Raw genomic sequence first — 26,151 nt, 5'->3', positions numbered from 1 at the left:
TGGGGTCCTCCTTGATCTTCTTCTTCAGGTCCCCCAGAAACTCAGAATCCCTTCTCTAGTGTGTCCCCCACTTCCTTCTTTCCTTGAGAGGTATTTTCCATCCTTTTTTATCTTGGCCACCTTCAAAAGGCACTTACAGCACTTCACAATGTTCATAATCTCTTCCACCTCAATTTTGGCAATGGATTTTTGATATTTTTTCCCGACTTTTTTTCGAAAATTTATATTACAGGTTTTAGAAAAAGAAAATTCACTCAGAAGGTACGAGATCCTCTACCTGTTTGCTACTTGCTCACTCATGAGGAAAGACTTGAGATATATTTATTATAGTTTACTTATGCAAAAAAGACAGGATATTCGGAATATGCGGGGGAAAAACACAAAACATCTCTATCTTAATTACATATTTAGCATTTATTAACAGTCCACGTTTTGCTTCCGAGCCCTGTATATTTCCTTTTTTTTTACGACAGCTGTCATGATTATTCTTTTAATCTTGAAGAGAGAACAATAAGTATAAAATAATCACTAGTGCGTGAGAGACGAAGAGTAACTTTTGGATTCGTGGTTGAGTTGCATTGTAAGCCCTTGTTGGACTGGAAGTAGAATGGAGGATTGATATCCTTTTAATTCTTGCCTAAAATTATTGCTAAGCGCGGAGTGGGATTTGTGTTTCATTCCCCCTATGGCTGCTTACTACTAAATGAAACGTCATGACAGCTAAGCTGCTCTCCTCACAAACATTTATTTTTATTTTTCAAATTGTCAAGATTACCACTTTCGTTTTCTTTTTCTTTTAGTTTTACAAACCTCGCAGTACGTATTTTATGCAAAAATGTTTTTAAGACTATTCACATAGGATTCTTGCCTTCATATGTCTAAACTTTATAAGAAGTAGGGTTTGTATTTGTTCCCTACCTCTTAGGACTACTATCAGCGAATCTAATACAATACTATACAGCTAAACTGATCTTCTCGGGAGCGTTTGCAGCAGGTGGGATAGAGGGGCTGTAGCCTTTCCAAATTCAGAATTTTTGTCTTTTTAGCAACAAATTTAATATTTGAAATTTTTTCCCAAAAAATTTAATTTCTCAATTTGTTTACCTAAGAAATTTAATTTTTCAAATTATTATCCAAAAACTTTTAACTTTGCTTTTTGGTTGTTTTTTTAACTCGAAACCCCAATGTTGATTCTCGATAACTTTTCAATTTTTTTACATACCAAAACTGCTTAGAATTTACAACTCCTAGTTATTTACATAATATGTGCTGTGTGCATCAGTTGATTCTTCAAAAATAAAAAGCATAAATTATCTTATTTACAAAAGGCATGGCGATGATGATGCAATCATAGGATCATTACAAATTGTATTTTTCATGTTCTTTCTATAGAAAAAAAAAATACGATTCAATCTGGGTGTTCATTTTTGCTCTCTCTTTGAGCCCTCTGTAATGACAACGATAATGATTATATCAATGGTGGAAAAGAGAAAAGAAAAATATTTTATATCATTTATTATTTATGAATATTGTATATCTATGCACTTGGTTCCTCCAAGTGAATAGATCATATGTGCACTAGTTCCTTTAGCCCCCTCATCTGTAGTTGCTGTTACATTGCAGTAAGAGTGAAAAATAGTTACAAATAAATTAGTTCCAAACGAATAACGTTTATCATCACTCAAATACACGAGTAAACTCAAAGGACATGGATATAAGATATGAATACTTATTTAGTTGTTATTGATATGAACGCCTTATATGTAGTGGTGTAAATCCTGTGTACTTTTTAGCTGGCCCGCTTTTCTGGAATTGATAATCTACATAAATAATTTTCATTTCCTTGGCTATTGTCATTATTATTTAATTCCTGAGTAGTGAGCATCCTTTACTAAATAGATTCAATTATATACAAAAACTCATAATAGTCCTTTAGCATTTTTGCAGAGTTATAGTTTTTGTCATTGATGTACCCAGAATAGACATAGTGACCAATAATGAAACAGATATCCTTAATAAAAAAAGGGCGGGAATGAAGAAATTACTTTTTCCCAATGCAATATATCTATAAAGAGCTTTATAAGTTTTAGGAAGATAAACGATGATGAAAGAATCATCGCCCCCACAAAAAAGTCTACCTAAGCCTTGACTTGGGGCTTTCCACATCAAATGGGATTGTGGCAGGCATCATTTTGCTCGCAAGTACTACAAGCTGAACTTTAAATACCAAAGTAGTAAAAAAAAATCTTGAAGGTAATGTAGTTTTCCAGCCGGATGGAGCTTCTGCACACACGCCCAAAAAGTTTAAATCATTCTTGGGCAAAAAAAAAAAAAATATGGGAGGAAACAAATTGGCTACTTGACAAACCCAGCAAATAACTGAGACTTAAGATTTAATCCATGGTTACCTTCGTTTTATATGGCATCCTCCTCTTTAAGAAAAACTGGAGAGGGGGGAGGGGCATAAGCAGTTGGTTGTACAATTCTTCCCATTATTAAAAATAGTTCACAGCCTTAAACAAAATTAATTATAATTCGGTCATTCAGCGTTCAGAACACTAATTAGGGGGAAAGAAGAAGAAAAAATCAAAAGCTGATACCCAACAGCCTCTAAATTTTTATTTTTGTGTCGCCGTTACAAGAGTGATAAAGAAGCTGTTAATATTTCGATGTTTATTCTCAATGCAGTATTTATTTCATCCTTAAAATACCTGAAGATTTACTATACCGTACACACAAATTACCAACTGGGTCTGCTCGATCCATATCGAAAGTTTTTTTGTTTTTTTTAATCTTATATGTATATGAAGGCTTGATCTTATCGAGTGGAACACATTTATTTTGTTAAGAGTAAAATTAAATAAGATATTTTGTGAGAACATGTATTAAATAAAATCATCTGAATTAGTCTTCAGCACAGCTTTTATTCAATATGCGAGTCCTCAGCTCTAATAATTGCCTCAATACGAGGCCTAAATTACTAAAGCCGCTACTGAGGTCCCAAAAGACCATAAAATTGTGTCTATGGAAGACCTGGTTTTTAGAAGTGCAATGACACAAGCTCCGTCTCAAGTGAAGAAAACGTTGTGCCCAAACTTTTCTCTGGCCCAAGGTAGCAGTTTCTTATCCAAAAGTTCGATGTAAGCATCTGCATTGAGCCACTTTTTCCTCTCTACAAAATGGGACAGGAGACACCACAACTCCAAAGACCATGGTTCTGGCTGGATTTTTGTTCTGAAGACATATCTCACAGAAACTGAGACATTATCTGGGCTTTTGTTTGTGATATAGCGGCTGTTCTGCTTATTCACAGTGTCATCTACGGTGAAAATTATTTTATCAGAACTGTGCAAAACTTTGGCTGAATTTTTGTCGGTCTTAAGAAAAATGAGAAAGCTTGCTTCAAGATGTTTTGTTGTCCTACTCCCTAATCTTTCACCAATGACATTCCGGATTGCATACAATAAAATTAGTACCATTAGATAAGATCAGTCCTGTATAGTCAAAGTTAAAAACCAACTAACTATAGACACGAAAATAATAACCATCGTGTTGTGCTTTGAGTTTGTTATTCATCAAACTCTCCTGTAATGAGGATAGTTTGATTCGACTGTTTTAACCATATAGTATATAGGTGACCCCGTTTTGCACTACAATTAACATTTTGATAGAAAAAGAAAAAGTAAGCAGAAATAACGGGTATTTCCATATATCATAATGATTATTAATCATAAACTCCAATTTACGCATTAACATTGACAAAGTCTCATAGTAAATAAAAAGTGATTAATCAATTATCAAACTAACCACAAAAAATTGTTTCATTTATTAGTACAGTAAGTCAGTTTCTCCGATTGGTACAATAATTTGCGTTCTTTAAATTTAGTTATCTAATATGTAGCTTGAAATCTAGAAAATAGAAAAGGGTTATTTCTGTGAGAACTTAGTTGCACATATATAGTCAAAAAATTGTGAGGGTATTAGATTTTTTAAATACACAACATATTTTTAAGTTTTTACGACATATTTTTAACTTTTTACGACATATTTTTAACTTTTTACGACATATTTTTAACTTTTTAGGACATATTTTCAATTTTGACAACAACTATTTGCTTTTGAAAAAATATGATTTATATTTTTTTATAAATGTAAACTCTTAATTTTGAATATTTTTTCCTACGAATTTTTATTAGAAAAATCACATCTCTTCTTATTAATATATATTATTTGTTATGTTAAATATTGACTTCTAATTTGACTACGCTTTATTTTAACAAAAAAAATAATTTTGTCTAAGGGGTAAATTCTTCACTCCCAAGATTCAAAAATCTTGTTTTCCAGGGATTGTTCAGGTTTTTATACTGAGGGGGAAATTTCTGTGAATCTTAAGGATGTCATAATATAAGCTTTATTTAATTCTGTGGTGTTATGTATTTCAAAGTTATGTTATACAAGCCATAGCTCTGTCCAAATTAAATTCGTAGTTTAGTATTTCAATTATTTGTTTCTTGTTAAATGAGGTTACCTAATTCAAAAAAGTTGGATTCCCAATCTCTAAAAAAGCCTTAGAAGTACACACTTAGTGATGAATAAATCAAAGTTTGTTCGGATTAATATATGACTACACGTCACTGGGAGCAATGTATGTATGTTGTACTCCATGATATATCTCATAAACATATTGTAATCTAATAAATAACAAAGTAGTTGTATTAATGAAATATTGCAGGTGTGTTCATATTTCAATGCACCACCCGGTATATAATAGCCTTCAAATGCTGATTAAATATCTATTCACTTTGTATATGCTAAAAATAGTATGCTAAAATTATAAATAAATAATGTTTGTATTAATAAAACAAAGTTGCACTCTTTTTATTTATAATAACATCAACTATTGTTTTCTTCAATCTTAAATACTGTTCTATTGAGGAAATTAGAACATTTCATTATGTTCACAATGAGATACGATTTCAGTATTCAGTGAGCTAATAAAAATTGAATTAGATGAGTTAAAGATCTGACAACTTTCAACAAAATATTGCTAGTGGTCGTGTGATTACGCTCATAAAAGCAGAAGGTAACACCCAGGATTTGTTAGGTTGTTATCTTCTATACCATTTGGTCAAATTTGCATGTTAGTAGACGCCTAATAACTTTGGACAATTCCGTGTACTACAGTAAAAATTACTATAGTAAAAATAAGGATCAATTAATTGCAAAATAATTTTGGCATGTAGCTGTAAAAACACTGTGCAAACATGCTAGATCATAGCCAACATTGCACGGCTCTCTACATCTATATATCTCACTAAATGCCAAAAATGTGTTTCCTGGAAAGTAAAGGTTGTTATTGGTATACCTATTCTTACTCTCTGAAAGTTAAATTGCTACTATAAAAGTCCCAATAGTGTTCCTTATTTGTAATGAGATCCACCTTTCTTGATAATCTTGGTTACACGGTGCTGGAAGCTTTGACAGGTCCAGGCGAAAGTGTGGATCCAGATTTGCCGTTGTAGTGGTTCTGGTTTTGCTCTAATAATTTACATTCCCAGCATGGATGGAGTAGCCCAAGGAAGAAATTACCCTTTCCAAAAAGATAGAACTCCAGCCCAGAAGTCCAACAAAGTGGAGGATGTATAGGCCATAAAATGACCTCACTTATGGAGCACAGATTTTTGCCTGCAAACAGCCCATGCAATTTTTATAGCTAGGGGGAGGATCAAGCTGAGCCCATTATCCGTACAATGGCAAAAGTGGATCTGCACGAGGTCGCCTGGGCCTGTCAAAGTTTTTGGCGCCATTTGGCTGCAGTTATCAAGAGAGGCGGATCTCATTAAAAATAATTGAATGTCATTAAATAAAGCTTTCAAATAATATAAAAATTTATGGTTTTACCCCATCTAGTTCGTTTATTTTATGCTTTTAAAGATTTTTCCCAATTTATCTGGACCACTCTGTATGGGATCAGTAGCTGAGAAGTATACTATAAATAAATTATATCAATAGAAATTGTTAAATGGGTGTTTCTCAAAGGTTTCATTCCCTTTCCAGCAACGCCTCTTTCTGATATTTAACCAACTCATTAATATACATACAGTCATACATAAATTAAAAACATAGAACATTTGAATAAAATATGAAGTTAAATCCATTCACGACATTTGCACGCCTTTGAAGACAAAAGGCTCATGAGAATAATTACGATGAGAAAAGCTCCCAGCACTGTCATAGAAATCAGACCGGCCATATGGATCCCGTTATCATGATTCGTCTCATTACTATCTATAGAATTGTTATTTTTATGTAGGGTGTTCGATTCTGATGTATCAATCATCTTGATCTTTGTTGCAGAGGTTTGGGGTCCTCCACTATGCTCATACACAAAATGTAAAAGAGACGTATTCAACTTTGTAGAATCATTCTGTATCCCATAAACAGAATCATCAAATGCTTTTATTAGACGAGCATCATTGTTCCAATGCGGCTCACTAAGATGTACGTGGAAAGTTATTTCTATTCTAGAGTTGATGGCGCTCTTGGATATATTTTGAAGGGTCCAATGGTGTAGTTTGTTCCGTATAATTGATTTAGAAAATATGATTTCCATGTCTTTCTCAACTTTTATTTTATAATTAATTGTATCCTCGGATTTAGGGTCTCTGAGAACTTGTTTCCATGGGGATTGTAAAGTTACTTTGAGAATAAAGGATTCGTCAATATCTTTGCAACAACATTTTTCGACATTAAAGGATCCATTAGATTGTAGGCCATGAATACGTAGTCCAAGAATAATGCTCGTGTTACAAGCCTTGGATAAGGTCACGTTTCTTGAAGGGAGGTATATCATTTTGGTTCGGTTTGTTTTTAAATACTGTATATCATCTTTAAATAAATTGATTGTTTCGGAAAAGTTACGGATGGGTCCTTGGGGTAATGGGCAATTGAGATTACTTTGTCTCAAAAAAAGATGTAAATGAGATATACGTGGTAAATTATAATTCAATTTATCATGTCCTATCCTCAATAAACTTGTTAGTCCCTCCATTTGTTTTTTAAACTCCTTGCAATAGATTGGAACTCTTCGTTTGCGACGTTTACACTCCTTGACTTGCAATAATCTGTCTCTTGTCAATGACAAATCCATTGCAAGATCATTCATTCTTCTAATTGTATAATTCGAAACAGCTGAGGATATGTTGATTGCATGGGCATCCTCATAGTAATACCCGTATTGATAATTTTCCGACTTGATGAGTGCACATGGGGGTCCTTTGTTACTTTCTTGTGGACACTGCTCCATTATTGAATCGAATATAAATTCTGTACATTTCGAGAAACTACATTGGCAAGATTTTGCTAATGATCCATTTCGAATAGATTGAATTTCCTCCTGTGAGCACACACTTGGAATACAAATGGACCAATTAACTGGGAGTTCAAATTGAAGATCATCCTTGCATTTGGCTAGGATTGGCTCCTTTTCTGGTACGTAACCTTTAGCGCTGCAAGCAATATCAATGTTTTCACCGCTATTATATGTAATGTTGAGGGGGTATTTCATCTTGTAGCTTGATGGGAGACTCAGATTCAAGTGAGGGAGGCACTTTGTTGGAGAAACACAGACTGGGAAATTGGAGGAAGTTATATTTTCGTTCAATACATAGGAGTATGAGCCATTTATTTTCCTACACGTGTAAAAAAGATGTTGACCATTATGCTCAATGTAGCGATTATGCGAACAAATAAATTTTAATGAAGCATTAGGCCGTTGATCTACGAGTGACGTTGATTTAAAACCTGCAACACTTGGTATATTAAAGCAGCCAGATATGCAGATTGGTGGATTCAAAATGGACTATTTGAAATTGGAATATTGATGTGATTACGTTCATACAGTATTGGAAAATAATAATTTACCTGAAATGTACCATTTGCATGACACAATATACGAAATGGATATCCAGAATCTGGAATTTTATCCTTTTCAACACATTTATAAGTTGCAAAATCTCCAGCTTTCACATATGTTTTTCGAACAGGAATTAACCCCGAAATGTTTGGATGGTCATTACATTTGCTAATACAGAGAGGCCAAGTTGTATTAGTCAATGATCCACCCCATTCACAAGACAGCTTGACATATGACCGACCAGAATTTGGTACCTTTGAAATTAAATTAATTATAAGTAATCAATGCATTAGTTTAAAATTAATCAGATGTTGAATTGAACCTTGGTGGAATCTGAGCAGATATATTTGATTTGTTGATTTGGAAGTATGTTCTTTGGTGAGAGGGGTTTAAAATCATCTGGACACGCGGAATTAATTTGATCTACAGTACAGGGGATTGGTGTACAAATTCCGGAAGGGATTAGGGAGCCATCTTTTAAACAAACTGCACTGAAATTAGTGTCTGTATAACCTTTGTTTCTTAAATGGAAATGTTTCAAACATCGAAATAAAATGCTTGCATTGGCAAAATACTCCAGAAATGGGTTATCTAGCCTTTCTGCATATGAAATGGACGTAAATCCCCTGCAACGTTCAATACATTGAGGATAAAATGATGGATTAGGCAATGCTGTAAATATAAAAAGATTCAAATGATATGAATTATGTACCAGGTGTTTTTTTATTGGGATATACTTTTTTAAATGACTTTTTATAAATATATTAATAGCAATCAACTCGAAATTAAACCTGTTATTGTTCTGTGTTTACAACAAAAAGTTATGAATGCCAAAATTTGCTAATTTGTATGGAATCAAACATATCCTAGTCAACAACACTGTACGAAGACTTATGGAAATAGAAGGTCACGATGTCCGCAAGATTATACCTATATATATATATATTTTTTTTTTTTTTGGGTGTTGTTTAGATTATTAAAATATATGTATATATCAAATTGAAAATTTTTTGGTAAAAAAATTCAAAAATTCAAGTTTTTGTAAAAAAAAATCCAAAAATCAACAGCTATTCAAAAAATTCCCAAAAATATTAAATTTTTTTGAAAAAAGTTTCAAAAATCCACAACTATTCGCTAGAAATAAAAAATATAAAATTTCACAAAAAAAAATTCCAAAAACCCTACATTTTTGTAAATATTAAACTATTTTGAAAAAAAAATCAAAAATCCAGAGTTATTCCCTGAAAATAAAACAAATTTACGAAATTTTTTGGAAAACAAATTCAAAAATTAAGTTTCAATTATTGAATTTTCTAGTAAAAAGTAAAAATTCCTTCATTTGTGGGGAGTGGGGGGGGCTACAGTCCCTCCAACTGACCCCCTCCAGACGCCCTTGTTGGATAATTAGTAGAAAATGTTTGACAGGCTGAAGGACTTTTGGTCTATATTCTCGTCTTAACTCAACCTACTTGATTACAAAAAATGGTTGCGGGAAACGGACAATTCTTCAACGGGAATAAATGCTCTTGATATCTTCTTTGTTAGATACGTCAAGAGTGTGTTGTAAAAAAAAAAGTTTAAGAGAATGTAGTATTAATCTGAAGTGTCTCAGAATTAGATTAACACCAATATGGTCATATCACTTACAAAACTCAACTCTCTCTGATGTAGCATTCCCTTTACATTTGAGTTCCAGATGATTCCGTCCAGCTCCATCCTCCACCATGGCATCTTCTGAGGCACACAACAGATATAAAGAGTCCCCTGTAGGGATTCGAATACTTGTAAAGGAGTTCACTTGATAACCAAGACGAGAAACTGATTGTGTATCGGAGATTTGACAATACGGAACGGATATACAAAGCTGAGGGATTAACCAATTGGAGGGTGTCAAACCACCATCCATACATTTTAAATTTAGTTGTCCGTCAATGATATTATCTAGAGTTAAAAGAATGAGTATACTCATGTTGCTGTCGCATAACTTATATACGTATTAGGGATTGGTTTTTGGTTTTTTAGGAACTGGATAGGGACGGAGAACTGAACTTCAGATTTGAGTATTATTGGGTATTTTAATACCATCTACTCATTTTTAGTTATATAGCCTTAATTACGGGGAAACTTCAGAAGTACGTACAGAATAATGTACAAATATACATATGTTATTGATGAGTGTTGAGGTTAGTTGCCAACACAGGAGGTGGGCATTAGCCCCTCATTTTTTGAAAAACATTAACAATGTAAGTTGCATGATTATATTGCCATAAATATGCCTCAATTTTGTGCAGTCCTGGTAATGAGTGTGAGTGAGATATGCACACATTTCTTGCTTTATTTTCACAACAGAAGGTGTCAAAAAACAATCAACTATTATTTAATATTGAATAATGCCTGAGTACATTTTTTTAAATTCTAACCACCGATGTTTTATTACTAGAGACGTAAATAAAAAAACTTTGTACAGGCGCGTGGAAAATAAAAATAACAGCTAGCAACCTGTTTATTGTAGAGGAATGTTATAATTTATTCTTTTTCTTATACTCTGTTCCTGTCATATCAATGCTAACCATTGAACAATAGTTATCTTGAATAAAAATTTTCTTTTAAGATACACAATAAGTTATCGGGGTCAAATATGATCAAATATCTTGTATTTAACATTTTTTAAATATCAAACTAGAAATTTCAGCAAAAATTGATTCCTCATTTTTTTAGGATAAATTTTCATCTTAAAAGTTATTTTTCACCAAAGCTTTAATTTTTAGAGTTTTAAGTTAAAAACTCATTTCTTAGCACGAATATCGTTTAATAAATTTATTTCCAAAGACTTACGAACGAAAAATGTATCCAAATAAAAATTATGTACTAAGAACTGTAGGAATATTTTTAAAGAAGGGTCTTTCACTCAACTGGGGGAAAAAACAAAATAACGTCGATACACTTTCATGTATCTAAAATTCCATGTCTGAACCATTAAAGAAACGAAATTGCTCGAAAGTATTTTCTGTTATGCACTGACGCTATGTACGAAAAGTGCATAAATAACGTCACAAATATAAATTTTATGATACATAGTTATGATCAGCGATGAAAATCCATTGTAGTATGGGCATGTTTAAAAAAAAAAAAAACGAAAGTCAAGATGGTAACCCTGACAATTTGAAGAAGGTATAGGAGGAAAAAAATAATAATGTTCATGACGTTTCATTAGATGATCCACAATCAGCTGTGACAAAAGAGGAAGGAGAAAAGGATATAAAAAAGGACATTTGCTAGAATTAATCCGATTTCGATCTACAATTCTAATCGGAGTCCAAGAAGGACCTGCAAATTATAACTCGCAACAAATCCTCAAGGCTACTCTCCGTCTTTTATGAGAATACACAAATGTTCAATCAGGTTTTGAATATAACTGAATCTATTTAGGAAAAGGTTGTTCACTACTCAGGAATTAAATAATAATGGCAACTGCTAAGGAATAGAAAATTCCTTTTTTATATTACCAATTACAAATTAACGGGCCCGCTAAAAAACACACCGGATTTACATAATTGATTATCATAAATGTTTATCAGTTTCTTCATTTTTTTCCATAACAGTAGCGCTACTGATTTAAAACTCTTGAGTGAAGAAGTTTGCAGATTGTCAACTGAAATTTCTATTATTATTTTACGTACACCGGTAAAAAACTTTGATTTACTTTTCTTGTAATTACACCAAGGATACCCTTCTTTGTGAGTATTTTGGAGGGTATTTTTTAGTGATCATCAAGGTATGAGGCAACAGGTACATGCAATAGCCGGAGTCATCCGTAATAGGTATATATCATTAGTAATTGCATGAATTATGACATAAGTATGGAAATAACTCTGAATATAGATATATGTGAGGGTGGGTATTTATTTCGTTTATCAAATAAAAGGAAATCACAGAGATATCTTACCCAACATAAATCAATTCTCACATCCAATGCTAAATCCTTTCTAACTTATTACATTCTTTTTACAAAAAAAAAAGGGATATAGAATTGAATAATAGATAAGTTTTAAATCCATTTAAATTCTGGAAGCAATGCATCATATTATTTTTAATATTTGAATACATATTTAGGTATGTAATATACATACAGAGAAAGAGATAAGTAAAGGTATAAAAAACCTTCCGAAAAAGATCATTCCAAGCAATTTCCTAATAATCCAACTTTCCAATATATTATAGGAATCATACCTAAAGTGTTATCTGTTGTTTCATTATAGACAATCAACTCTATTTGAGATGCTGTACAACTAAAATCCGCAAAAGCACCCGAGGGAATTACTTCAATGTGTGAATTCATCAATGATAAATGCCTTGGTACGGAGTACGTCGACAAATTACAAGATTTGTAACCTACAAAAATTCGATGTTATTATAATAAATGTATATTAACTTACAGTGTTCCGTTTTAATGGCTAAAATTTTTTCTATTACATATTTAATTGATGAGTTCTCATTTATAATAATCTCCCATCCTTTCAAGTGGATGTGAGGGTCATCCTTTATCAGGAACATGTCCTCAGAATGTCCAATCCAACACCAACATATAAAACAAATTGAAATTATTTCCCAGAAAAATGAGTATTGAAGGTATTTCATATTATACTCATAGCTCCTACTGAGAATCTCTAGATTTTTCTACGCTCCAAATCAGCTAACAATACGTCATAAATGTGATTTTGTATCGACACCGTAACGAATGGGGACCCAAAACTTGCATTAGCATTTAATTATCATTTTTTCGCCGTTAATAAAAACTTAAAAGGTTGCATTACGAAGCTAAACGACACCTGAAACAGAAATTAACATGTTTTGATTTCTTACTATGTCCCTAAGTGTAAAAATGTTGGAGTAACAACAACACAAGCAATGCATGGCCGATCTCCTCCGACCCGGTGTCAGTGCTGAGTAGGCTGATGAGACCGTTGGAAACTTCCTCCGGGCTTCCTAAATAATAATAAGTCCATTAAAGCTAAGAAGAACCAAAATTTCTGCAGTAACTGTATGGCTGACTTTTGGCCTGCCTCCATGCAGCCTTCCTCACGCCCTTACCTCAACCATCCAATTTTGCAATTTGCAAATGTCTCTTATCAAATTTAGATTCACTTACAGCTGCCATGATGACAGCATGGTACGTCATGGAAAGGGCCTTGTCCGTCAAGTACTGACAAACTATTGGGCGGTGTCTTGAGGCTGTTATTTTTGCTCGTGAAGGAGAGCATATAGGATAGAAATTATGCCTAGATATAGTATTTAAATATATCACAAATTGGTTTTGAGTTTGTTTGTTTTTTTCTATAAAAATCACATTCTTTGTCATTGAATCATACTATACCAAGTTTTTAGGTCCCTTTTCTGTGGATATTTATTACTGGGAACAATAGGAACTGTCTTTAGTAAAAAGCCTTTCCCACAAATTGTGTTGTAGTTTTCGCTATTTTAGCTTTAAAAAATATGGATATTTTGGGTCGAAATGATCCATTTTCTCATTTTTGTGCTGTTTCAAATATGGCATTATGAGTTAAAAAAATTACTTTTTTTATATTTTTTGTACTTGGCTTTAAGAGTAAAAATGCTTTCCACCTTGTTTTTTGTTTTTTTTTAAATAAATCAAGGTGTCTAAGATGTGTTCAATAAATGGCAGTTTTCCGCTCATTTTTTCAAGTTTAAAGATAAGTAATTTAGGGACTAAGTGGTCTGATGAGGTTCAACAAAAAGGAGGAATATATCTTAGATATTAACTCCAAAACAACGGAACACTATAATGGTAAATCTATTGGTTACTTTGAATTTCTTTGAGAGAAAGAGCTGTATTAATGGATCCTTCCATCTCTCCCCCTTGAGATAAGATTTGAACAAGAGCCGAGACTCCATTGGGGGAGTACATTAATTGTAGTACGTCCACAGAGTCCGATCTGTTTATATGATTATAAATCTAAAAAGAAAATTGTGCTTTGATCCATAGATATGTGTAAGGGCAAAATAAGAATAGAAATCACCTTTTTTTCAATGGTTTTCTTAGCTGACTTAAACTCCTGGCTGGAAGCATCCCAAAGAGCTTTCTTAGATATTGGCGATAGCTCAAAATCCGTGTAATTAAACTGAAAACTCCGTAGTGGTAGGCCACAAAAGCAAAGTTTAGGAGATTTTACATCCGACATATTTAATCCGAATATATACGGTTCACTCGGTATAGCCATAGATGGAATGATGAAGAAGGGATCATTTGTGCCATTCTCCACTTTTTTAAATAAATAAAAAATGATTTTATAAATTATCTAACTCTATACAGCGTTTTCAAGTGACGTCAATATTCTGAAAGTCAGCCCTCTTAGCAGGAAAAACCATAAAATGCTATTCAGAATAAAAACCCTTATTCCTGTATAGCTATGTATAACATGAACAAGTTACGATTTTGTACAAGTTGCATTCTAAAACCGCAATTATTAATTGTAAATAAATTGTTTTATTTTGATGGAAATAATAGAATAATTGAATATTCCATGGATTGTCCATATTTTAATGGTTTGATTCTTTACTAGTTTAATAAAATATTATTTATTGCGCCACATTATTATGTTCAAATGCAGAAAATCGTCAATTCAAAATCATTTTACTATCTTAATAGATCAAAATGAAAAGATAATATCATTTAACTCGTGGTAATTATAATGACTGATTTCTTTAAATGAGTCATGGAATTTGCAACTAGGACAATCTGTTTATACTAGTTACAACTAATACACTAAATATTTATAGAGCGTGTTCCAGCGATTCATGAAGGAACCTTAGGAAAAGTTTTATTGACTCAATAAATAATTTACATTTTTTGTTATATAATATTAACTGGTAGAGCAATAAAAACAAAACACTTTTCTTGAAAAAATTATTTCATCTGATACAGGACAACTGGGATGAAGTCCAAAAAAATCGTGAGTCAGCACTTCTCCATACTAGAATGAGATATGACGAGATTTTCTCTATCGTTCCCTGTCCAAGGGTCTCATTACCAATATTAACAAACTCGGGCAAAAGAACAAAAAAGTCGTGTGAAAACAACTTGTTGAATTTCTGACCATTGTCTATGTTACCTACCTCTTCCTCAGACTTCAACCCCCTTTACTACTATGAAATATGAGTCATCATCCAGGGGAAGGCTTGTACACCCTCCCATGTGCATGTAGATATCCTAAAATCTACTGTGGAGAATGAGTGGGCTGACAGTTCGGAAGAATACGTGAAGAATAAAGTTTCATAAGCTTGGAAAAATTTGTTCACGATTCCAAGGGACACACTGTACAGTTAATTTTTTGTTTGTTTATTTGTTATAGCAATAACATTCACTCCAGAACGCTGTTACTTTTGATTAATTATGGAATATGGGTATATGACGTCAGTTGAAACGCTCCATGTAACATATTCGTTATAAATAGCACCTTGTATTCATATGAACACATCCTTTATATTAATAAATAGATGCAGAAAATGAGATAACGTCAAGAAAAAAATCCTACAGTGAAGTAAACAAATGCAGTTATAGGACTCACAATCATAAAAAAGACTTAAGCTTCTTATAAGTCACTTCAAATTTTTATTTTTAATGTTCCTTTAATTGTTTAGATGAAGTTGCACTGAGTAAGTATAAGTAAACATTATAGTATTACATTAACTCCATTTAATCAAGGAATCTTGTGTGAAGTCCATATACATAAAGTATATTTCTTTTTCTATGAATGACCGGGCCGCAAACCTACGCACATTGAGTTAGAGAAAATAATTTCTCCCGAGCGCGTTGTTCATGAGCTACGTCAATTCTGTTATACATTAATAAGTGTACCACCGTATTATTTAATGGACAACTCAATCTCCACATAATTGTATATATAGGTATATATATAATCAACCCACATTACAAGGAATCAATAATACCGTTTATATTTTATTTGATTTTTGTTGGGCCTGCAATTAAAAGAAACGAAATATAAAAAAATGTGACCTAATTATATTTAATGTTCATCAATGATTGACACATAGAATTAAATATATATATTCTTTCATTACTCCTAATTCATTTCATGTTTCATTTAATTAAGAGTTAGTTAAAGGGAAAATATAAAACTAGGATACTGGAATCATATTGACAACATGATGGATCCAATCCTTCGTGTTATTCTATAATTAATGCCTACTCAGTTAGATTAATGATTACAATAGAAACTTTGGGAGTTGAGTTGTCGTCCTCATGATTTTCATATTACCTACAATGCTTTGATTGATAATTATAGAGGGAGATGAGATATTAGAAAGCCGGAGTGTGTTTAAAGCTACATAGTCAGCATAGCTTAAATGAGATAATTTCCAAATGGATTCATGAGGGAAAAGAGACACTAAAACCCATAGAGGAGGAATCCCTTTCACATGAGAACTTGCTGTAAATAAGGGGAAAACGTTAGTTTTTAGAATTGTGTACATTTACAGAGTGGTTCAGAATTAGAGTGTTTTAACTTGAAAGTCAGCAAATGAAGATTTTATTATCTTAGTCAGAACTTCTGCAACAGTGTTTTCTCAGAAAAACACCACTGCAAATAAAGTTAATCAATGTTGCAAAAACTATTTTCAGCACTTTTATCTTTGCTCGTTAGCTGATCTTAAGACGTTTGACTTTGTAATGTAGAGTATATTCGAAAGTGATGCAGTTTCGAGGCTCATAACACACTTACTCATGGCAAACCCTGGGAGTATTAGCTGCAAGTCCGTTACGAGGTGCCTTTGGCAAGTTCAAACCTAGGGCAAGCCCATTAAATGAGATATCGGACAATTGGAGGACCATACTAAAGCTGTAAAAAAAGTATTAATATATATTTTGATAAAAAATACAATCTCTGAATCGTTTAATTGTTCTCATGGACACTAATTCTGAATCACCCTGTATAATAAATTATAGTTGACCTTTTGAGCTCTGTATTGTATAAGGTCTTTGTAGCATGAGAGAAATCCATTTTGATCGTTGTTGGGAATCCTTAATAAATCCACAGTGACAATTATCATTTTCCCTCCCAAGAGAGATATTTGATAGACATTGAAGAAGTACTACTATAATGTTGAGGTCCTTCATACTGAGTGAACCTTTTTTTCATGAGGGCTTTAGTTTTATATATTAATGTATATTTGTTTTTCAAATAGTAAACAGTAAATAAACAGTGTTCGTTGTCATGTTTATCAGTTGCTCAAGACGATTTACAAACAAAAAAATCCCAGGAGAAAAGAGAAAGCATGTAATTGCAAGTCAACAAAATGTTACTTTTCAAAAATCTTTAAGTTCCATATCTAATTCTAATTAACTTGACGCACTGATCACGATAACTTAAAATGTGATTTTTGAAGTAACTTTTTAAGCACAGTTTTGAGCTAATAAAAAAATAATCTAATTTCAAATATGGTTTTCAATTAAGCATAAACAATATAACGCCCTTTAAGAGCAAAGAAATCATTCCAGCACCACTCTAACATTTCAAAGCCACTTTTATCTTTTGGCCAAAAAAATTACTCATTTTTAGCAATAACATCTTCATTAGAGCGAAATTTCTTATCGGCAAGCTTTTTTTTATGTTTGCGAACAGCCAGTAGTTGCTGGGAGCCAAATCTGGAGAGTTATTTAGATGCAGAAGCAATTCATGCTGTTTTACAATTGTTTTGATTCACTTGTGATTCAATGCGTTTTTGTTGTGAACATCACTTTTTTCTTCTTCAAATGGGGACGTTTTTCCGTTATTTCACTATTCAAACGCTCTAATAACACTATATAATATTCACTGTTAATCATATTGTTCGTATCATGATATTCTAAGAGTATGGCATCATTGCATATCTCAAAATACCTAGGCAATTAACTTTGCATCTGATTTTTGTGCGCTTTGGACGAGGTTCACTAGTTGCTGTCCACTCAGATGATAATCGTTTTGATTCCAGAGTGAAGTTATGGATCCATGTTTCATCCATTGTCGCCTACCAACGAAAAAATTCCGATTTGTTATGTTTAAGCATGATCAAACACAATTTAGAATCATCAGCACTTTTTTGTTTCTGGTCAACAGTCAGGCAACGCAGCACCCACTTTGAACAAAGCTTTCTCATGAACAAATTGTTTCGATATCTTCATGAAGTCAACTAACTCACCCAACTTCACTTTCCGATCATTTGAAAACTATTTTTTGGATTATTTTGAAAATTTCTGTTGTTTTGGACGTCCACTGCTTTTTACATTGTTGGTGTCTCTACGTTCAGTTTAATTATTGTTTCTGATAAAGAAGAGTCCCCATAACACTTTTCAAGGCATTGCTTAACGTTGACGGTATTTTTTTTCCATATAAATAGAAGACATATCAAATTAAAACACAAAATTTTTTTGATCCATTGCTTTATAAATAACAAAAGTAGCGTCTAGCTTTAGTCACAAAATAAAGAAGATTCTATCATGAAATTTGTACAGCTGTCTTTCGAAGGCTGTTACTAACTAAAGATGAGGTGATTTTTTACAAAATCCCTGGACTTTTCAACCATTATACTATTTTAATTAAGTGATTTGTCGTAAACCATCTGAGATATTGTTTTATGTGTAAAAAAAAAATTTGTGTAACTCTTAATTCAAAACTATTTTCTTGTAGATTTAAATTTGAAAATTTCACAATTTAACTTGACCCATTCTGTTTTTTATTTAAAACTAAATAACATGACAAAAGGCAGAATAATTAGTAAATTTATAGAAAAAGTCTTCACCTTCTATTTAATTAGCAAATATAGCATTAAAAATTCTAGTTACAAAGTATTCTTATCACAGATTTATTTTTTGATCCATGGTTAGTAATATTAGCAACATGATCATTTAAAAAAAAAGTGATTTGTATGGCAAACAAGTTTGACAATCCCCGATAATGAATAAAGGTTATGTTAGAGTTTTTACTGATCCAATATAGAAATTTCTAGACATTTTCAGCAATAGCGATACTATGTAGATATTATTTATTTGGCCCAATTTATCAGGTTTCGATTCGGTATACAGTGTGAGAGAGCAAATCGTGAAAGGTTATTTAAAGGTTTCTAGTTCGAGTAATTGAAATGTTCCGAAGAACTGTTTTCTTTAGGAGTTGTCAACAAATATAAACAAACAACTTTTAATTTAATTCAACCAACCATTTCTGAGATGGAAGGCAGAAGAATCAGGGCATTAACTCTTCTAGACGCCAGAATGGAATACTCTGGACCATGGATTAAGGGTCAGAACAACCCCTACTTGACCGTCATATTGCAAATGAATGCCGCCTTATTTTTACACTAAAGGCCTAAGATCGGTGGAAAGGAGTACTTGAAGGTCTTGGTAGTATTAACTTGACTGATATCAAATTATCCTGAAGGAAACTATTTTTGGCGACAGGACTCTACACCTGGGCACAAGGCCATGACAACCCAGACTTGGTGCCTCAACAATTTGTCCAACTTTTTGCCCTTGGAGAATGTGTCCATCCACCAGCCCGGAATGTAACTCATTGGACTTCGGGGCAATCTTAAAAATAAGGCTAATGCAACCCTGCACTCAAGTGTTTACAACTTGAAGGCTTCTGTAAAGAAGGAATGGAGCTATATCACGGTGGACTTTGTCAAAAACACGTGTAAGCTGTTTCGGCCTAAATTAAGACAACGATTGGTGCTGATGGAGGGTATATTGAAAAGAACTTTAAATGTGTATTTAAATGATTGTTAGAAGTTTCAAAAATAAACTATGTGGTCTTCATGAGAAACTTGAAGATGTTAATCATGGGTTGGAATTTTCATGATTTTTTTCGCTAAAATCTACAGTCCTACTTTTAGTTTATATTGGTGTATCCAATCCAGAGAAATCGATAGATTTAAAAAATTTATCGATTTTTAAGTTTTTTGTTTAGAAGGGACTTGTTTATCCTGGACTTTTCATTTGTTTTTAAGCCGAAAAAGTTATTTTGATGCCAAAATAATAAGACTTTCTAACAGGAAGAGTGAGCAGTGATATCGACTTGGGTAATATCTATATATTGATACAACTCTTTTAATAAGAACAGTAATACTTTAATAGCATTAAAATCTACTTATAGTAACACAATGAAAGGATAATTAGATATAATTTTAGACCTTTTCAGTTGATCTATCTTTTCCTTTCTTTTTAATTAACTTACTAAAATGTGGAGAGTATTATATTGAATTGATGAAGAGTCAGAGAGTGAACAAATCATCATCATAATTACCATTGATTAATATGGAAGAAAAAAATTATTGATTCACAAATCCTCTTTTGTCAGATTATTAATCAATTATTAAGATATTTTTTTTTGTCAGTCATGAAGTTATATGTCCCATGGATGGTTTTACTTGTAGCTCATATACAAAAAGGTAATTTCTTTTAACAAATAACAATCACATATTTATTTAAGCAGTAGTGTTTTGCTTTTAATTAAACTTTAGAGGCTTGCTTTCTGATAGTACTTTTATTTGACCTTTTTTTTAGTTATAATTTTTTTGATGGAAGTTTGGTGACATCTGTGAATCTATTGGATTTTATATATTTTTTATTTAGTAGGATGATATAGTTGAGTCATTTATGCGAGTAAAATAAAGTACATATGTTACAAACAGCAATCTCTAATTGAAAATCCACAATGAACCTACAACTTATTCTTTTTTTTTTCTTCTCTCATCTCTCTAGGATCTTCTCTCAAATGTTATTCAATGGATGAGGATAGTCAATTGGCTATTGAACTATGTCCAGTAGATAAAGATTACTGTATGACAGTCTTGAAAAGTGGTAAGAGGATGGTAGCTTTCTATTAGCTACAAAGTGAGGGGGGATGGAAAATCAGTAGTAGCATTTTATAATTTCATTTGTTTTACATATGAATCAAGTCATTCAAAGAACTTTTTGATGAATTTGGTCCATTTCCACATAATAATTAATTAATATGTATATTCAATAAATTAGTAACATTTGACCTCCTTTCAAACCCCCCACCACCACCATTAATAGTAATGGGTGATTATAGTAAGATGAGACTGCATCAATTTGCTCCAGAATTCAGCAAAATGACAGTGGAGATTATTTTGTATTTGTTTGGCCATAGGTAATGGGGGTGTCGTTTATTTTGATATACATAGCCTATAAATAGTGATGGGACGATTCTAAAAAAAAATTCCGATGCAATTCTAATAAAAACTCCGAATGCCGATTATGATTCTTTAATATTTTAAATAATATTATAAAAATACAATTTTCCTATCAAAGGGGTTCACAAAATCATATTTTAGAGGGGGGGTTGTTTTTTCGAATTTTTTTGGAACAAAATCAAAAAATTAAAACTTTTTTGGATTATTAAATATTAAATGTATTGAACAGAAATTTCAAATATACAATTTGAAATACATATATTTTTTTTTTTTTATCACAACTATTTACAAAAAAATTTTTTTTTTTTTTTAATTACAAAAACCCATGGTGGTTCTCAAAAAAAAAAATCCACAGTTGTTTGCAAAAAGAAAAAAAAATTCAAATATCAAATTCTTTTCTAAAAAATTTCAAAAATCCCCGGTTGTTTTCAAAAAAAACTTCAAAAGTTAAATTTATTATATATATTTTTTTATTTTTTTAATTCAAACATTATTTTTGTTTAATAAAAAAGATTAATCGTCGCATCACTACTTATACTTCACATGAATCCTTAGGAGCAGAGTATTTGGAAGGGTTTAACTTTAGTTCCTGGCTTGAAAAAGTATTGGGTGTTATCTTTTTTCGTCGAGTGGATCCTTAAGATCTTTGGAAACATGGTGGGTGCCCACTCCATTTCAAATATTCTTGTCAATGAGATATATGGTACGGCGCTATGTAGGTAATTTTGCCTCAAACTATTTTATAACAGGACATTTTACCTTGAGATATTTTGCCTTAAGGATATTTCGCCTTAAAATATAATATTTTTTGTTAAAGTTGATATAACATTGGAATTAAATAAAACATGCAATTTATATTCATATGAGAGTATAACGATTCAATGGTTGTTTTCTGTTGGAAAAATATCTAATTATGCCCCAAAATTTGAATGTATACAACAACAAAACCTTACTATGCAATTAATTTGAACCAATGACTAAATGGGACACAAAATGAGTATAATGAGAAAAATATAAATAAATAAAAACAGTAACGATTTGAAACGAAGAAGTGCTAATCACTCCCCAGTTAGTAATTATTATTAGACATGATGGATTGGACTCATGGATTGACGAACAAGTATAAAATGAGACAAGCGCATAATTCCATCATTATTTCAACAGAAAACAAATATTTAATGTATTTCATAGTAATAAATATTGTATATTTTGATTTCAACCAAAAATAAACAATAACTACCCATAAAATTAATTTATTTATATATTAAGGCGAAATATTTTTGAGGGAAAATGTTCCAGGGCGAAATGGTTTAAGGCAAAATGTCCTGAGGCAAAGTAGTATAAAGCAAATTTACCGGGTATCCTATGGTATTGGTACGTATAAATACAGCAACGATAAAGAAATCTTTTTTTGTCGACTTGGACATGAAGCAAGCAAATAGACTATTACATATGAGTGGGCACCATTTTTCTGAATAACACCTTATTGGCAAGCTTTCTATTTTCAAAGTTTACTTAATTCCCCAATTACTATTTTCCATTTCCCCCCCACCCCCCACTCTCCTGTACATATTCCTTTGAGTAATCACTATTTTTGAAATGAAACAGCGTGAAGGTGTCCATTTAAAGTATGAATGTGGGAAAATAGTTTTAGCTTCAAATTAAGTCTTTTAAAAACTCTTTACGGCTTCCATTGTTTTTTTATCATACTTTATTTTATCATTTGTATTTACTACTCCGTGGTAGAATTTCAAGTAATATTCTAAAACTCAATCTTTAAATAAAAAAAACATCCAACAATATGGAAAAATATTTATTAAAATTTCTTACAGCCTTTTTTTAAATATTTCTTTGAAGACGTGAAGTCGATGAGAGGTACCGAGTTTCCTCTCCTGCAAAATTATATGTCTCAGATCCTCTGTTTTAAAGATTTTGGTTCATTTTAGTATGAAGTTGCAAGAATATATTGATTTTAGTTATGCCCCAACAATATTTCACCATGTGGATATGAGAAGGTAAGTAAGTCATGGTCAAAAGGTCACATAAATCATTAAATTACCACAAATGATATCTGAACGTTTTGGTCAATAATCATGAATCAATATGAAAAATGCCTCATTCTTGATACTTTTACAAATTGATAGAAATGTACTTATGATAATGTATGAATTACCAACTTGTTTTGTTTGTGTTCGGGACAGATCAGAAATTAATATGTATTTTATCACAACCTGATACTAAAATAAGCCAAGATCTTTAAAAATTGTCGTGAAAAGTTTTTGAAAGACTTCAAGAGAAGATAAAACTTGTAATCCTTTCTATATAAAAATAGTGACCACTCTACTCTACTCATATGTGCATAAACTCCTTTCTTTTGAACAGGCGAGGATAAGTATGTGGGATGTAATACCTATGGAGACATACAAGAAGAGGGCTGCCGAGAGGATACGTCCATGATAGTCTGTTTTTGTGATTCAGATTTTTGTAATGGAAGCAATCAAACTTCCCTTGGAACCCCTTCAATCCTCCTTTCCCTAGCACTCTTTCTACACAATACATACGGCTGAGACTTTCTTCGCCTACATATCTCGACTTTCAAAACATAAATATTGTACATAGAATATGATTTATCCTCATTCAAAATATTTCTTAATAAATTAATCTTTTTATATATATATATATATATTATGTTTATTTTTTCCCCATTCCCTGAGACCGTTCTTATGATGCATTTACATGCATCATAAGAACGTAACATATTAGTCTTCAAGTTTCTTTAGTTGCTTGGATCGATGTAGAAGAGTACAGGCTATTAAGATCAAATTGGCGCATTTTTCAAAAATCTTTATATTGCCACTGAGGCCACATTTTTTGGTGGATTCACTTGAAAATTGGCTTCAATTATCCATATGAATGTTGACAAAGAACTCTTTTAATGTATCCGCCTCCATTATCTATTACGACATAGATCTGCAACAAAAAGGAGGGGTAGGCGTTGATGAAATAGTTCCTTGGCATTTTGGTCATTGTCTCCTACTTTATGGAGGTAATCAGAGATTCCTTGATGACATGATATGTTCGATTTGTTTTTTCATTCGCAGTAGCTCCCGGAAAAGTAATACATCGGATTAAGATCCAAACTGCTGGGGGTCATGTTTCCTTCCCAATGACGTCATAGCAGTCTTCACTCAGCCACTTCAGCGAACTGTCTGAGTCATGAAAAGGTGCTGAGTCTTTTTGGCAGACCAAACAGCTTTCGAAGTACATTTGAGACTTCTGGATTTTAAATCTCCGTGTTGTTGTGCCAAAAAATCATCGTCACGGTGCAACCCCGTTCCGCCTCCGTAAATTCAATTTCTTTTTATATGGAGCAGCTGTCACCATAATACAAACTTCACTGAAGTTTGTTGATAGAACAACGTTTCTTCCGTTAAAAAAAGACGCCATCACACACCTGTATCATAACGAAATTTCCGGTGTACGCAAAGGCCGATTTGATCTTAACGCCTTCTAAATATTTTTACGTCCCTTCTTACATCTTAGGGACGTCTTCATCGACCAATCTTCAAAAAAAAAGTTCCAAGAATATCAAATGCTCTAATTAGTCTTTAAGGTTTTACTGAACTAGCACAATTGGTAAACTGAGGTGGTTTACTATAGTATTAGTGAAAATGATGCCTTGTAGAGGGCATTTTAAAATATGGCCGCTTTTCAAGGACCAATAACAGGGACAGGACAGGACCTATTTTAAGGTTCCATATTAAAGAGGGAGACAACACTACCGAAGAAAAGGATATTCTAAATTCCAGTAATATAAATGAATTATTTAATTAAAGATCTAAAAAAATAAAAAAGTCAATCCCGGCAAGAGTAAAAATGACGGGAATTTCAAACACGGTGCATTTTTATGAAAACTTGTTAATTTTTTTTTGCAGGGGGCTGATTCAGAATCTGTATTTAAAAATTGGAAATTCAGTGGGGGTGGTGCTGTTTTGTACCATTCAATTTCCAGGAAAAGCTCAACTTTTGAGCTTAAGTAAACATGGAAAGTTTTTTGGTTTTTTAAATATCACTAATGATGTTCTGACTACAACGGGGGGAAGGGGGTATCTCGGTGCTAGTTCATTTAAATACAGCGTGCTCTCCTATTAATTATCGTACTTTGCGCCGAGCATGATATTAAGCCTGGAATTATTAGGTGTTTTTTTTCAGATTTCGAATTTGGATTCCAAAGTCAAGAAAAAAAAACATCACCTTTTTTCTTTTTTTTTTACTAAGTTTGTATTGTTTAAATGTTGTTTAAAAGATATCAAAAGTATGAAATTTCATAATTTTTATTCGATTTTCTAAATCAGCATCCCAGAAAACATATGCCTCATGAATTTATTCGTTTCAAGCTTCTTGTTCGTTAAGCCGAAAATGCTCAGAAACGCACGTGTCCTCCCGTGAGAATCCCTAAGCAGGATACATTTAAAAATCATCATGTTTGCTGATATATAGAATTTTTATAGAATTGGTAATTTGAAGAATGGATTATCTTTTTCTCAGCTGTTGTAATTATTATTTAATTCCTGAATAGTGAACTTCCATTTATACAACAATCAATTATATGCAAAATCTGATTCTACATTTGTCTCGACTAATGAAAGACAGAGAATTTTTGTCAGTTATTATTGTAAGTTTTTGTTGAACTCAGAGTAGAATAGAGGATCCATATCAGAGCTATTCTTGTTTGATTTCTTCCGTTGTTGTAGCGTATTTAATGGAAAGTCAGCTAGCTAAGCTGCTCTCCTACAAAACATTCTTCAAATTGTCAGGATCACATTTTTGATTTTCAGTTGTTCTTTTTAACACACCCAAAATACACGCGATTTTCATCCCTACATGTAATCTAGAATTACTCCGATATCAATCCTCAATTGTACTCTGAGTTCAACAAGGACTTACACTCCCGTTGTAACTGTTCATTTTAGTTATTCCTTTATATTTAGAAGTTCTATGACAACAAC

At 32.3% G+C, this 26,151-nt stretch overlaps 3 protein-coding genes across 13 annotated transcripts in view; 1 reads left to right on the top strand and 2 right to left on the bottom strand.

Moving 5' to 3' along the window:
* Positions 1 to 26,151, bottom strand: part of LOC121123780 (band 7 protein AGAP004871) — a 179,097-nt gene that overhangs the window by 76,072 nt on the left and 76,874 nt on the right. The gene's annotated exons all lie outside the window — the stretch shown is intronic.
* Positions 5,885 to 19,283, bottom strand: LOC139905752 (uncharacterized). 2 transcript variants are annotated; one of them, XM_071889422.1, is made up of 9 exons: positions 16,904 to 19,283; positions 16,213 to 16,383; positions 13,954 to 14,195; positions 13,739 to 13,889; positions 12,146 to 12,307; positions 9,563 to 9,856; positions 8,238 to 8,587; positions 7,924 to 8,169; positions 5,885 to 7,861 (listed from the first exon to the last, which is right to left on the bottom strand). In XM_071889422.1, exons 1-9 carry the CDS (start codon positions 17,067 to 17,069, stop codon positions 6,149 to 6,151), a joined length of 3,495 nt encoding a protein of 1,164 aa, XP_071745523.1. In that variant the 5' UTR covers positions 17,070 to 19,283; the 3' UTR covers positions 5,885 to 6,148. The 2 variants fall into 2 exon arrangements, with proteins under 2 accessions (XP_071745523.1, XP_071745526.1); XM_071889425.1 differs by lacking the exon at positions 12,146 to 12,307.
* Positions 20,271 to 23,821, top strand: LOC121123862 (uncharacterized). Its single transcript, XM_040718924.2, has 3 exons — positions 20,271 to 20,374; positions 20,688 to 20,786; positions 23,525 to 23,821. The coding sequence occupies exons 1-3, from the start codon at positions 20,323 to 20,325 to the stop codon at positions 23,707 to 23,709; spliced, it is 336 nt and encodes a 111-aa protein (XP_040574858.1). The 5' UTR covers positions 20,271 to 20,322; the 3' UTR covers positions 23,710 to 23,821.

This window comes from Lepeophtheirus salmonis, chromosome 1 (assembly GCF_016086655.4).
Source record: "Lepeophtheirus salmonis chromosome 1, UVic_Lsal_1.4, whole genome shotgun sequence".
NCBI lineage: Eukaryota > Metazoa > Arthropoda > Copepoda > Siphonostomatoida > Caligidae > Lepeophtheirus > Lepeophtheirus salmonis.
This window is presented reverse-complemented; position numbering and strand designations above follow the sequence as displayed.

Bases quoted from the DNA above. Each gene is read 5' to 3' on its own strand.
- LOC139905752 (XM_071889422.1), bottom strand. From the start codon at position 17,069: ATGAAGGACCTCAACATTATAGTAGTACTTCTTCAATGTCTATCAAAT. The intron at 12,308-13,738 runs GTAACCAATAGA...GAATTTTTGTAG, and splicing joins TTCTCTCAAAGAAATTCAAA to GTTACAAATCTTGTAATTTG. The intron at 8,170-8,237 runs GTTCAATTCAAC...TTAATTTCAAAG, and splicing joins TCTGCTCAGATTCCACCAAG to GTACCAAATTCTGGTCGGTC.
- LOC121123862 (XM_040718924.2), top strand. From the start codon at position 20,323: ATGAAGTTATATGTCCCATGGATGGTTTTACTTGTAGCTCATATACAA. The intron at 20,375-20,687 runs GTAATTTCTTTT...TCATCTCTCTAG, and splicing joins TGTAGCTCATATACAAAAAG to GATCTTCTCTCAAATGTTAT. The intron at 20,787-23,524 runs GTAAGAGGATGG...TCTTTTGAACAG, and splicing joins TATGACAGTCTTGAAAAGTG to GCGAGGATAAGTATGTGGGA.